The sequence below is a fragment of the Medicago sativa genome, chromosome 6, assembly GCF_051527215.1.
Source record: "Medicago sativa cultivar Bolivia chromosome 6, Bolivia_mono, whole genome shotgun sequence".
NCBI classification, from domain to species: domain Eukaryota; kingdom Viridiplantae; phylum Streptophyta; class Magnoliopsida; order Fabales; family Fabaceae; genus Medicago; species Medicago sativa.
Window position 1 is genome coordinate 3,909,459 of NC_140754.1, and position 12,031 is coordinate 3,921,489.

General features: G+C 32.1%; 2 protein-coding genes and 1 pseudogene across 2 annotated transcripts; all 3 read right to left on the reverse strand.

Moving 5' to 3' along the window:
* Positions 1-402: 402 nt before the first annotated feature.
* LOC146912142 (bidirectional sugar transporter SWEET4-like) lies at positions 403-2,742 on the reverse strand. Its single transcript, XM_085719393.1, has 6 exons — positions 2,411-2,742; positions 2,198-2,234; positions 1,444-1,660; positions 1,001-1,162; positions 766-888; positions 403-664 (listed from the first exon to the last, which is right to left on the reverse strand). Exons 1-6 carry the CDS (start codon positions 2,448-2,450, stop codon positions 554-556), a joined length of 690 nt encoding a protein of 229 aa, XP_085575519.1. The 5' UTR covers positions 2,451-2,742; the 3' UTR covers positions 403-553.
* Positions 2,743-4,146: 1,404 nt separating this feature from the next.
* On the reverse strand, positions 4,147-5,647 carry LOC146912143 (uncharacterized; annotated as a pseudogene).
* Positions 5,648-7,280: 1,633 nt separating this feature from the next.
* LOC146912144 (replication factor A protein 1-like) lies at positions 7,281-9,833 on the reverse strand. The gene is made up of 9 exons (XM_085720694.1): positions 9,823-9,833; positions 9,645-9,766; positions 8,860-8,944; positions 8,649-8,781; positions 8,395-8,549; positions 8,203-8,320; positions 7,911-8,081; positions 7,729-7,797; positions 7,281-7,632 (listed from the first exon to the last, which is right to left on the reverse strand). Exons 1-9 carry the CDS (start codon positions 9,831-9,833, stop codon positions 7,456-7,458), a joined length of 1,041 nt encoding a protein of 346 aa, XP_085576820.1. The 3' UTR covers positions 7,281-7,455.
* Positions 9,834-12,031: the final 2,198 nt, after the last annotated feature.

Consider the following 12,031-nt stretch of genomic DNA (forward strand, 5'->3'; position numbering starts at 1 on the left):
ATGGAAGTTGACTCTTTGAACGCTTGATATTAAGAATTCATGTCTTTGTATACCATGAATAGTAGATAGATATAAATACATGAGAACATTTTAGAATGTGTTGTTAATTAATGCATAACTTTGACTTAAAATCCGTTGAGGGATTGAATATGACACATGGCAATGTAGCATGAACTATTGCATGTGAGTACTTGATGTAGGTCAAGACACAGTTCCTTTTTTTGAAGAACTTTATTTAGTTCAAAAATCAAAATATGAAGCTTATGATGATATTTGTTGGTGGTGAATAAATATGGTCATGGTTTTGTAACACCTTAAGCACTACTACAACTACGTTCACTCCACTTTCTCACCTTCTATTTTCCAACATAACACAACATATGAAAACACCAACCAAAAATCTACACCTATAAGTTTTTACCCTTTTTTAAATTAGGGAAATGCTACATATTAATAGTAGTAGGTGAAAATTCAATGCATGATGAGGTGGAGAGTTATAGTTGGTGATCATTTTTATATTTACGTTCTCTACAGATCAGACTGTTGTCACAACTTAAACTGGAACATCATCATCATCATCAATCTGATTATCTCCCTTGCACGAGTAATAAGCATATAATATGAGCTGAACAGCTCCTGAGATTACTCCAATACCATTGCTAAACTGCAATATTCAATACAGATGTATATTAATTGACATCCAATTGAACTAGATACAATTATTAACTCACAAGTCACAACAATAATATGTATTAAATAAATTACCAAAACAAACATGTCCCATGGGAAGAGAAGAGTATATATAGTCCAGCAAAGTCCATTGAGGAAGTTAGCCAAAGCGAGCCAAAATGGCATGTATTTCACACTCTTGGTTCTTACAACCTTTTCCTGTTCATTATTATATACAGTGAAACATTAAATCGGAGTTTAGTGAAAATATTCTATCAAATAAATTTCATATGATCTAAATATATACAAATGGAATAGTATAGTTACTTACCACGATGGTAAGAGGAGAGACATACATCAATATGGTGAAGATATCACAAATAAAATCAATTATTTGAGACCTTTTTAAACTTTCATCTAGTGCCAACATTGTTATGAGAACAACTGCAGCAAAAAAAACGGTCTCACCAAGAAGCCAAATCCCCAACTTTTTCTGAAATTAGAAATAAAAAAAAAAGTAGTGACCAGCAAACGAATATAAATGGTTACATTAACAAGAATCGTATCAATTCTCTTAAGTACAACATAAAACTCGTACGAATGAGCTAACACATCATAGACTAATTACGTAATCGGGAAAAAAAAACATTTGGAAAAATAAAGATTATCGTAAAACATATTAGTAAGATTACATGTATTTGATATTTACAAATTAAATCGGCAAACTTTCATGAATTGATAAATACCATAATCATAGTGTGAAAGCATACGTACCCTTCCTTTCTTGTTGGCATAGATAAAAAATATGGTAAGATAGACAAACTCGAAAACAAGTCCAACACCATTGATGGTGACGATGAAAAGGCTGTTTGGAGTCACAAAAGGCATTCCATAGAAGACCAAAAATGCACAAGTCAGCACAGTTGCTAAGTATGGATGAGGCTTGAACTCCTCCACATCCTTCTTCTTTATAATCTTGTAGAAAGTTGGACTGCAATTCATTATCAAATAATGAATCTATAGTTAACACATTATCCTTTTTAAATTAAAATGACCGATGCCAAAAAAAAACTGTAAACATCAAAATTGTGCACAAAACTTAATCTTGAATTATTTTTTTATGACAGCTACAGGTGATCAAGCCTACACGACACTTGTAATTACGTTAAATTATCTATTTTCTCAAAATTTCATCAGTGTTGACGTATTCGTGTTAGTGTCGTGTGGTGTCGGTGTCAAGTACACTATACATCACTATCAAAGTGCAAAATGCATGAATCACAAAAGTTCAAAACAGAGTAATTATTACTCCTTCTATTTCAAAATACATGTCGCAATTTTACAATGTGCACTATTCATATAACTTACTTTGGCCATAATTTTTAAAATATAAAATTTTATAATTGTTGTACTATATATAAGTAAAGATATTAATGGTTAAAGTTGTTTATTGGCATGTGTGAAGTGGTTGACTGCGACATGTATTTTGGAATGAAGCGAGTATGAGATAAAGAGAGAGTTTGATTACGCTGGTGAGAAGAACAATCCGAGCGAGATAACAGTCCCTGCATTCAAAACATAGAACATTCATCAGCAAGAAACTTTCAAATTATTTTCCATGAATGATTAATCGATTAACATAAATAAGTAAAAATTATTCTTCACGCAAGTAACAACGATTATCAGAATAAGTTAAACTAAAAAAATTATTTCAAAGAGAAAAAAGAAGTGATTAACAAACCTATAATTCCAACAATGTTAGGAACTGATTGGTTCACCATCTTTTCTAGAGAGAGAGATTTTTAGAGAGAGAGAAAGAGAAGAAAATAGAAGAAAATAGAAACCTATAATTCCAACGCTGCGTGAGTGAAGAAGAAGAATGAAACAAGTGAGTGTTATATAGTTTTTTTTCTTTTTCTTTCGGGTTTAGTTTGTTATATACAATTTGTAATTATCTATATTGTTACTTAATTTTCGGTTTAGTTTTTTTTTTTTGTTGTTTTTTAAATTAGGTTAACTTGTTATTATGAAATTGGATTAGCTTAGTACCAGAGTGGATGTATAATCGAGATTGGACGATCTAGATTTTAAACAAATAAGATTATATTATAGAATTAAAAATAAGATTGGATCGTCACATAGACATGCTTTTTTAAACCTTCTTATCTGAGAATAAGTGAAGCTATACTTTATTCACGAATTATTATATCCAAGAATAAATTTTGATCAACCTTATAATAAACATCGGTGTAGTCATTCCCAAACCATAGATTTTCAGAAATGTTATTCTTAGATCTTTTTGGCCTGCTTTTTTCTTGAATTTTCTTCTACTTTAAAGAAGTAGTCGGGCCAACCAATATTTGAGAGAAGCTATTCATAAAACAAGTCACTTCTTTTGTATCAACTCATGCGCTTCATTTACATGTGCTCCCATCTTCGAAACATGCTAAAGACAATTTATTAGTATCTTACTAATTATTCTATTGCAAGAATCACGTTGTTAGGCATATGTCTCCCATCGTCATTTTAGTACGCTATTGTGTATAAATTACGAACAATAAACTTTAACAAAAGATGAAATAAATAAGAATTCTTAAGCGAGTCAAATATAACAATTCATATTTAATTCATGTTTGATTAGAAAATAAAAAATTCTAATTAATCTTGGAAATATTGTTATCATATTCTAAGCATTCACGTAAATCTTATTAAAAAATTTGAAGGTTACATAAATACAAAAAGTGTGAACGGAAATTTTTTGAAGCACGAAGAAATTCTTTTAGGAATCAAAACAAAATGTTGAAATAATCATTAGGATATTTATTTAGAAACTAGTTTAGAAACCCGTGCCAAGCACGGGCTAGAATTACGACTTTTATTTATTTATTTTGTAAAACCTAATTAAATTGCAAATTGATTATTTTATACACAATACATCAATATAACGCATCGTTATTGTATTTTCTATTGCATATTATATAAAAATATCAACGTATATATACTTATTTGGATTTTTGTATCAATAAACGGAAATGATTTAACGGATGTAAAACCGAAATATTAGTATGTAATGTCGGTCTGGTACACGTGGCTCTGGGATAACCAATTGGTTTTGTATCAATAAACGGAAATATTTGGATTTTTGTACCTAATATATACATATTTTTCAAACACAACTTGTTGTAAAACTATTTCTAATTACTCATAGTTTTACAAACTTAGACGATGCATTTAAAATGAAAATAAAGATAATAAGCTTAGTGCATTTAATAATAAAATATAACGTCGTCTGAAAGTAAAAACAACGAAAGCCTAAGCAGGCTTACACAGTCAAAAACACAAAATACTAAATAATCCAGACTTTGTTACGAAAATGAAACGAAACAATGCAAAGTGCTCAATGAGTAGTTGAACACTTGGTTATTGAAGCAAATTAAAAAGGTTCTTGGAAGCCATAAAAACAATCACGATCATCCATATACATTATCTCCACGGCGCTTCAGATACCTTCTAACAATCTCAGCATCACATGTGATTTTCCTAACTTGGTAGGACCTATTGTCATCATCATTAAAAACAGCTCTGGGGATCACTTTGAAGAGAAATCTTTTTCCACTCGTTGCAGCAATTTCTCTGGGTACATGTGAAGCAACAGGATTCTACAATTTAAATCATCAGAAGTTAGTTCCATTTCATAAATATAGTTCACTAACAGAGGCAATCCAAAAGTAAAAAGCAAAAGTATATTTGCATTAATGTAATTGACTCACGAAACCATTGGTCTGGATGACATCCTCACAGGACTTTCTAAAAAAAATCAGAAGCAACATGATCAAACAAAATAAAAGATACATAAATAAAATCGTACACACCTGCGTCATTAGGAACGACGGGTTAAACGTTCCGAAAAACACCACGGTACGCAACATTAGTGGTCTCAGTACACACGCGGTTTTCTTCATCCAGTTTAAGCATTTTCAATCAATTTTTGGAAGTGACTCTCGACACAGCGACGTACAACTGTCCATGAGTAAAAACTGGTTTGGAAAGATAGATTCCAACATGAGACAATGACTAACCCTGACTTTTATTTATTGTCATTGCAAAACACAAAGCCAACGGGAACTGTCTCTTAGTAAATTTGAAAGGCAGCCCAGGATCACTCGGAACTAAGTTCATTCCTGGAATAATTACCTTTTCACCAGCATTTTTTTCCGGTAATAACAGTTGCACCAATAAAGTTCTTTCCAAGATTGTCTACGATCAACCTAGTCCCATTGCACAATCCAGTTGCTTGGTCAATGTTCCTCATCAACATAACTGGACATCCAACTTTAAATCTCAATTTATGGTTTGGAATACCGGAACACTTGATATCGTTTAGGAATTCAGTGGTAAACCATTCGCTTTGTACCTCACTATTCTCATCTGATTTGCAAGCCGAATCAGAACTGATATATTCCTTTTCGTCTCCTGGAACCAATGACAAAAGGAATTCGTTTACGTGGTCAACAGCTTCCAATGTGGGAGCAAGTATCCCTCGCGCTTGGAAAAAAGATGAGATCTTCATGTTCTGCAAAAAATCCGGATATACAAAATCAACCAGAGAACGCAATGGATCAGAGGAATCTTTTATCAGCAACTCATCAGGAATGGGTACGTTGATTTCTCCACCCTCGTTGGCGGATCCTATTCCATCTCCAATCGAAAGTATCCACTCGGCAAACTTTCTAATCTCATCTTGTTCAGCACGAACAGTTGAAGAACGTAAACGCATATTTGCTGTAAGTGTGAGAACCTTACAGTGACTCCACAACTTTGATGAGTTGATGGACAAAGTAAGTATGTCCTCTCTGTTACATCTTCTGATCACTGGAAAAATTTGGATTGTATGGAACAACGTACCAGCTATCAATGGTAGCACCATTCTTCTCAAACGACACTCCGTTGTCACGCCGCTTGTACTTGGGGTAGCCATCTTAATCGACTGTAGTTGTTGACTGAAATCCTTTTGGGTGGTACTTGGTACATTTACCAGCGTTTATACATGGCGATCATTGATTAATATCCCCGCAAGGTCCATGGATCATGAAGGAAGTGATTGCCTCAAACAATTTCGGATAAAGCTTTCGATCAAAAAGTTCAGGGGATATTATCTTATCGATATCAATGCATGTACGCAGTTTACGATCTCCACTTAACCACAACAAAATATGAGCATGAGGAAGCTCTCTTTTCTGAAATTTAACTGTGTACATACCTAAACATAAGATCAAACTGTCATTAAAATTAATAAAAATGTTCATTTTGCCTTTTTTATTGATGCAAAGCCGATAATATTTAAAAATAAAAACTATATTATATTTTCTTTCAAAGAAAAACTTAAACTATTATTAATAAAAAACTCCAGTCATGCGTTTATCAACGCTTCGATACGATTACATATTTTTTGTCCACAGCACAAAAACTCGTCCAATCTCTTCTGAACATCACATTTGGTATGGGGTCGTATGTATATTTGAGTCTCACAGGAATGATATTGTCATAAGGTCCGCACAACATGACGTAATCATGATGTTTCACTCTAAGGAATTTGCCAAAAGTATCAGATAGTTCCTAAAAAAAAAAAATCAGAATAATATACAAAAATATTTCGTAAAATAGCATATATACACCTCAAATTGAATAGCATTAAAAAAACAATAAACAACCTTCGATGATTTTGTCGATCCACATCCAGCGATAGGAACTTCAAAGGTACCATAACATGATGCTGTCGCACTCATGGAATGATATGGTGGATAATCAGCCGGAGTAATGTTATGAGCAAAAACAAAGATTTGAAATCTACTTCCACCAAGGTACTGGAAAGCAATAATCTTACTTCCACTAAATTCGTAGAATAATCTCAATGCACTTCAACCATCTGTCAACAACGGGCGACAAACTGATTTGTTGAACATGACATTATGAGTATTCTCATCACCATCTAGCAATTGCCAATGCTCCGGTAGCTCGTAGAAATATTGAGCAACGAATGCAGGGCATAGTCATAGTCATAATTATTATAAGAACCATGAAGTTCCTTCGTCAAAAAATAGAAGAAATGTGAACCTTATTCTTTGACAAAAGAATTTAGAACTTCATGCTAGAAAATTACAACAATATAAATTTGTATCAGTTATAGTCACAATACCGGCATATATATATTTGATATACACAACGTTTGTCAAACGAATTATTAGTACGATTTAAAATAATGAAATTTGAAGCTATTTGATAAGTATGCAAAAACCGTTGAATAAAAAAGTTGTCTCCTCGTAACTTAATTTGAGGTAACACTTTTTGACCTTTATATTGTCTTCGATTCAAGTCCAATATTTTATGCAAACAAATAAGGAGATTATGAGATTGTAATATACACGTTTAAAGTAATTTTAAAGGAAATAATGTAACACTCAGAAACCCATCCACATTTAGCCATACAACTTCCACAAACAATCATTATTTAGGTAGCAATAAATAATTAACACCGCATAAATTAGAATTGATTTGTCGGTTAAAATGAAATCTTAACACCGCAGAAATAATTCTCAGACACAGGTAACAAATTATAAAGCTGCATTCAAATGCAAATTGACATTAAAATCAAATGTGAATTATCCAAAGGTCACGCAATCAGGAGCACGAGGAAACATAACAAAGCAACGCATTAAAAAAAGCTGAGAGGTTCACTGACGAAATTCAAAACAACCAAGGCATGAAAACAAAATAAAAATAAAACTTCTAGTCCTTCTCCACTTTGATGTTCTTCAACAACTTGACCGGTCCGCTGCCACCGCTGCCTTCAACATCAAATGGGCATGAACGCTTCTCATGAGTCACATCAACCTCATCATTGGTAAGATCAACAACCTTTTTAGTCCCAACCACTTCAGAATCACCGAACTTCTTGAGCAGGTTCTATTAAAAAAAATGGCGTAGACCAATAGTTAATTATGTTTGTAAACTAATTAGAATATAAGGTTGGGAACATATCATGCAAATGAATTATGTTACCTTATTGACAGAGGAATCATTTTCAGCATTGTCAACCGCTTCAAAAGAGCCTTCACCCCCTGCAGCATCCTGCAAAAAAAAATTGCCAAAAATTAATTTAGGACAAAGACACCATAATAAAAAAAGCAGTAGTGCAAATCAAATGAAATTATAAATAACTTCAACCATAATAATGCACATACAGTGGGAACCCCAGTGAATTTTTTCAGCAATTCTACATTGTTAGATATCCTGCGAACCCGATAAGATTTTTCAAACCTTGCATCGGTGCTTATGTTAGTTTCCACCTTAAACAGAAAGGTGGAATCAACCAAGGAGCTAATTTCTCTAGGCAGCGTTCCGCTCTCATCAGACTGGTCATACAAACAATAATTACATAAGATATAAAAAAAATATGATACATATAATTAAAATATTAATAAGTAAAAAAATACAAAGCAAACTAATGTTTTTAAAATAATGAATGTAATTTACCCCCATGCTCTCAATTATATCAACTGCAGTTTTTTTCAGCAAAAGAGCAGCATCACGATCAAAGATGACAGATGTAGCAGAGTCAGTCTCATCGATGACGCGGACTTTGATCATGTACCTACTCAAATAAAAAAAATAAAAATAAATATACGCACATATATGTCAAAAGAATATGAAAACCGTGTTACGCACCTAGGAGAAACATGCATAACATGCTTATTACACTTGCCGCAAAAGTACATTTTCTCATCCGACAATACTTTCTTGTTACAAACACATGCAGTGTACCACCACTCATCCGTATCTATAACAAATTTTACCGTAGCCTTCACAACAAAGCAAGACTCCTGCAAAGAATAACGTATAACCATATGAGTAAATTTAATAAAAATTACATCCAAATAAAAAAATAAATCAAAAATGATTAAACAAAAAAAGTAACAAACCATGGTACATTCCTTCAAGTCCTCGACAGTCTTTTTCGGCGTGATCTTAAGAAAATCCTCCTCTTCGCTAATCCTCGACGGATCCTGAAGGATAGCTATTCCAGGAGATGGAACACTGTTCTTCTCAACCATCCTAATATTATCGGTACATATAAAAATTATTAACCCTAGGATCGTTGTAAATTACAAAATTAAAGTTGCATATAATCACCTTTTCTTTAGATCATGAGCAGCAATCAAATCAGGGTTAAAAATCAGCTTAGTAGAGTAGATTGTGTTCTGGACAGTAGCAGCTCCTGTACAAATAATTTCAAACATTGTCAGGTGAAATAATTGACGTGTTACCAACAATTAATATTAATAAATAATAAACCTACATAAAAAATAAAAAATAAATAGAACGACGGTGGATGTTTAATTTCTAAAGGTATCCAAGCTTATTTATTTTGAAAGAAAGGTATCCAAGATTATGTTTTACGTTCTTAAAAATAAAATAAAAAACACTATGTATTACGTATTTCGCTTAATCTCAAATCTATACTCGATAGGCATAATTGAATAAAATCATTGATAAGTAACCATTGATAAGTTTTTTTTTGTTTTTTTGTTGAAGGGAAGTAATCATTGATAAGTTTAAATTATATTGACGATCTAAAATAATAACTAATCAGTGATGAAAAAAATAATATTGTACAAAATTAGCCCATACATACTAAAATAACTCATTCATCTGCCAATGATTACGGGTTGACTCATTAAATCAATTCTATAGTATTATTAAATCAATTCTATAGTATTAAAATGAAAATTAATGACATTAGTGACTTATTTAAAAAATTAATTACGACGAAAAAGAGGATTATAGTATCAATAAAGAAGGTTATACGAAGAAAAAAAAAGGTTTTACATATCAAAGTACTGTAACAGTTTATAGATTCGCACATATTTATTAAGGAGAAAAAAAAGGAAATTTAGGGTGACAAAAAAAATTGTTACCTTCCCAGATCTTAACTTTGGCCAGCAGGACAACCACAACGACCTTATCGGTCTCCCTAGCAGTAACAAAAGCATTAAGTTCCTCAGCATATTGTCCAAATAGAGTGACCTTAAATTTAAACCTAATAAAAAAAACCAAAACAAATTAACCCTTAAAATTAAATATAAACGATAAAACCAATAACACATTTACAAAAAATTATGAAAAACACCAACCCATCGTAATTCAATTCCGTAGCCACCATCTTAGTTTTGGCTCCATTTCGCTCATATTCCCTTTGCGTACCAACACCGGTCAACATACCCATGACATCTACGTACAAATGAAATGGAATCAATTAATAAACAATATATATTAAAAAAATTAATTACCGACAATTAAATTTTAATTTCCATACCGACTAAGTAATCGGTGTCGTATTCAGAATTGAAAACGTCAATAGGATTGGATATCGGATAGATATCGGAAGGCACGCCATTTTTGCCACACAATTTCACTTTGGTGTTAAACTGAAAATTGAGTTTGTACTCGTGCCTTGTAGTGCGATAAGATCCAAGATTCGCAGCAACACCAAAGCCACTCATAGAGTAAACCTTTCCCTCCTACAGGTCCTTCTCATATTTGTAGATCAGAGTTCTTCGTACAATGGCGTGAATCTTGTTTCCCTGAAAACTCAAAGAATAAAACAATCAATATATAATCAATAACACTACACAAAACGTTAATAATAATAAAAAAGCAATGTAATATGATGCATCCATGAGAACCATGTCAAGAGAAAACAAATGTGCGTCGCGCGATTGACGTCACGAACAAACCAAGTACGGACAATCCGTACAACTATGCTCCAAGATTCCTTCATCGAACTGATCTCAGATATGTTATCTGATCTTGGAGCCATACGAATATACCTATTTTTCTAGGTTGAGAGGGAAGAGAAGTAGACAGATGATTTAACAGAAGGAAACATTGGTATAAATAGACTAATTGCACAAATAAAATATTAGTGGAAGCAATGTGAAAATAAAAAATAACATCAAATAGTTGCAACATGATTAGTTTAAAAGAATGACATTGACACAAGTCAATGTAATATTGGACGAATATTTACAAATGACACGAATTAATTTTAATAATTTTTTTAGCGACAGACGTGTTAGGCGATATGTACTATTAGGAAATTAGGAAATTAGCACTATATGCATAACATACTCCTATAAAATTATGTTAAGGAAACAACAATAATCCTCTTTTTTCATTATTTCCGTAAAATCCTGTTAATTTTTTCCGTAAAATTCTGATCACTTTTGATTGAAATCATGTGCATTAAATACTCTTATAAAATAGAGATAACATTTTAGGATAATTTATCAAATTATGATTGTTGTTTCTATTATAAACTTTTTCATATTTATTGTGTACATAAAAGAAAACATTGGTGCATTAAACAACAATTTCAAATTCTGACTTTTTGTACAAAATTTTCGGTTACCTAATTTGGATTCCAATTTTGTTTGTTTTTTTCTATTATAAACTCCATCATATCTTGTGTGTACATGAGAAATAACATTAAATGAGTCTTTCACTAATAGGTTGCCACATGTACTTTAAAAAAATAGTGCAAATATATATAATAGAGATGAAAACAAAAACTAGAAATAATTGATAGGATAAAAACAATAAAAAAATAAAAACCACGGAATTTGTGTGAGAAACAAGTTTAATCTACACTGAACTCAGCTCAACTTGTCGGGAAACGTTGTTGGAGTTGTTCATCGACCTCCAGAAACAATGACAGATTCCATCGATCGGAGTAGCAGTGAACTCATCTCAACGGAAAGATTTTCCTCTTTTACTTAGGAATTCGGTATATAATAGTTTAATTGAGAGTGTTTTTTTCATAGTCACATAATTTGTAATTCGCTTCGGTACGTGGTACAAGTTCGAGCATGCGTTACGCAACTCTTAAAGAATTAGGTACGTGTGGGTATACATAGTTGGTACCCTATTTCGGTTCACAGTACGTTCTAATATACTAATTGGTACACTATGAATAAAAAATATTTAAATAAAAAACAACAAAATAAAAGATTAAAATGTTAATATTATAAATAAAAATCAATTTTAACAAACATAATTTTGTAAGAACAAAAATAAAAGGATTGAATAGGCTTTTTGTCCTCAAATTTGTATGCACCGGTCAATTTCATCCCCTAAATTTTTCAAATAGTCCACACGTCCTTGAATTAAATAAATGCCAATAAAAATAGTCCCTTTGTCGAGTTTCGTCATTAATAGTGCTGACGTGTCACTTTAACCGTTGACGTGGAGTTCAAGACAACTTCCACACATACAAGAACGAATTTGATGGAAAAAAAATTGATTT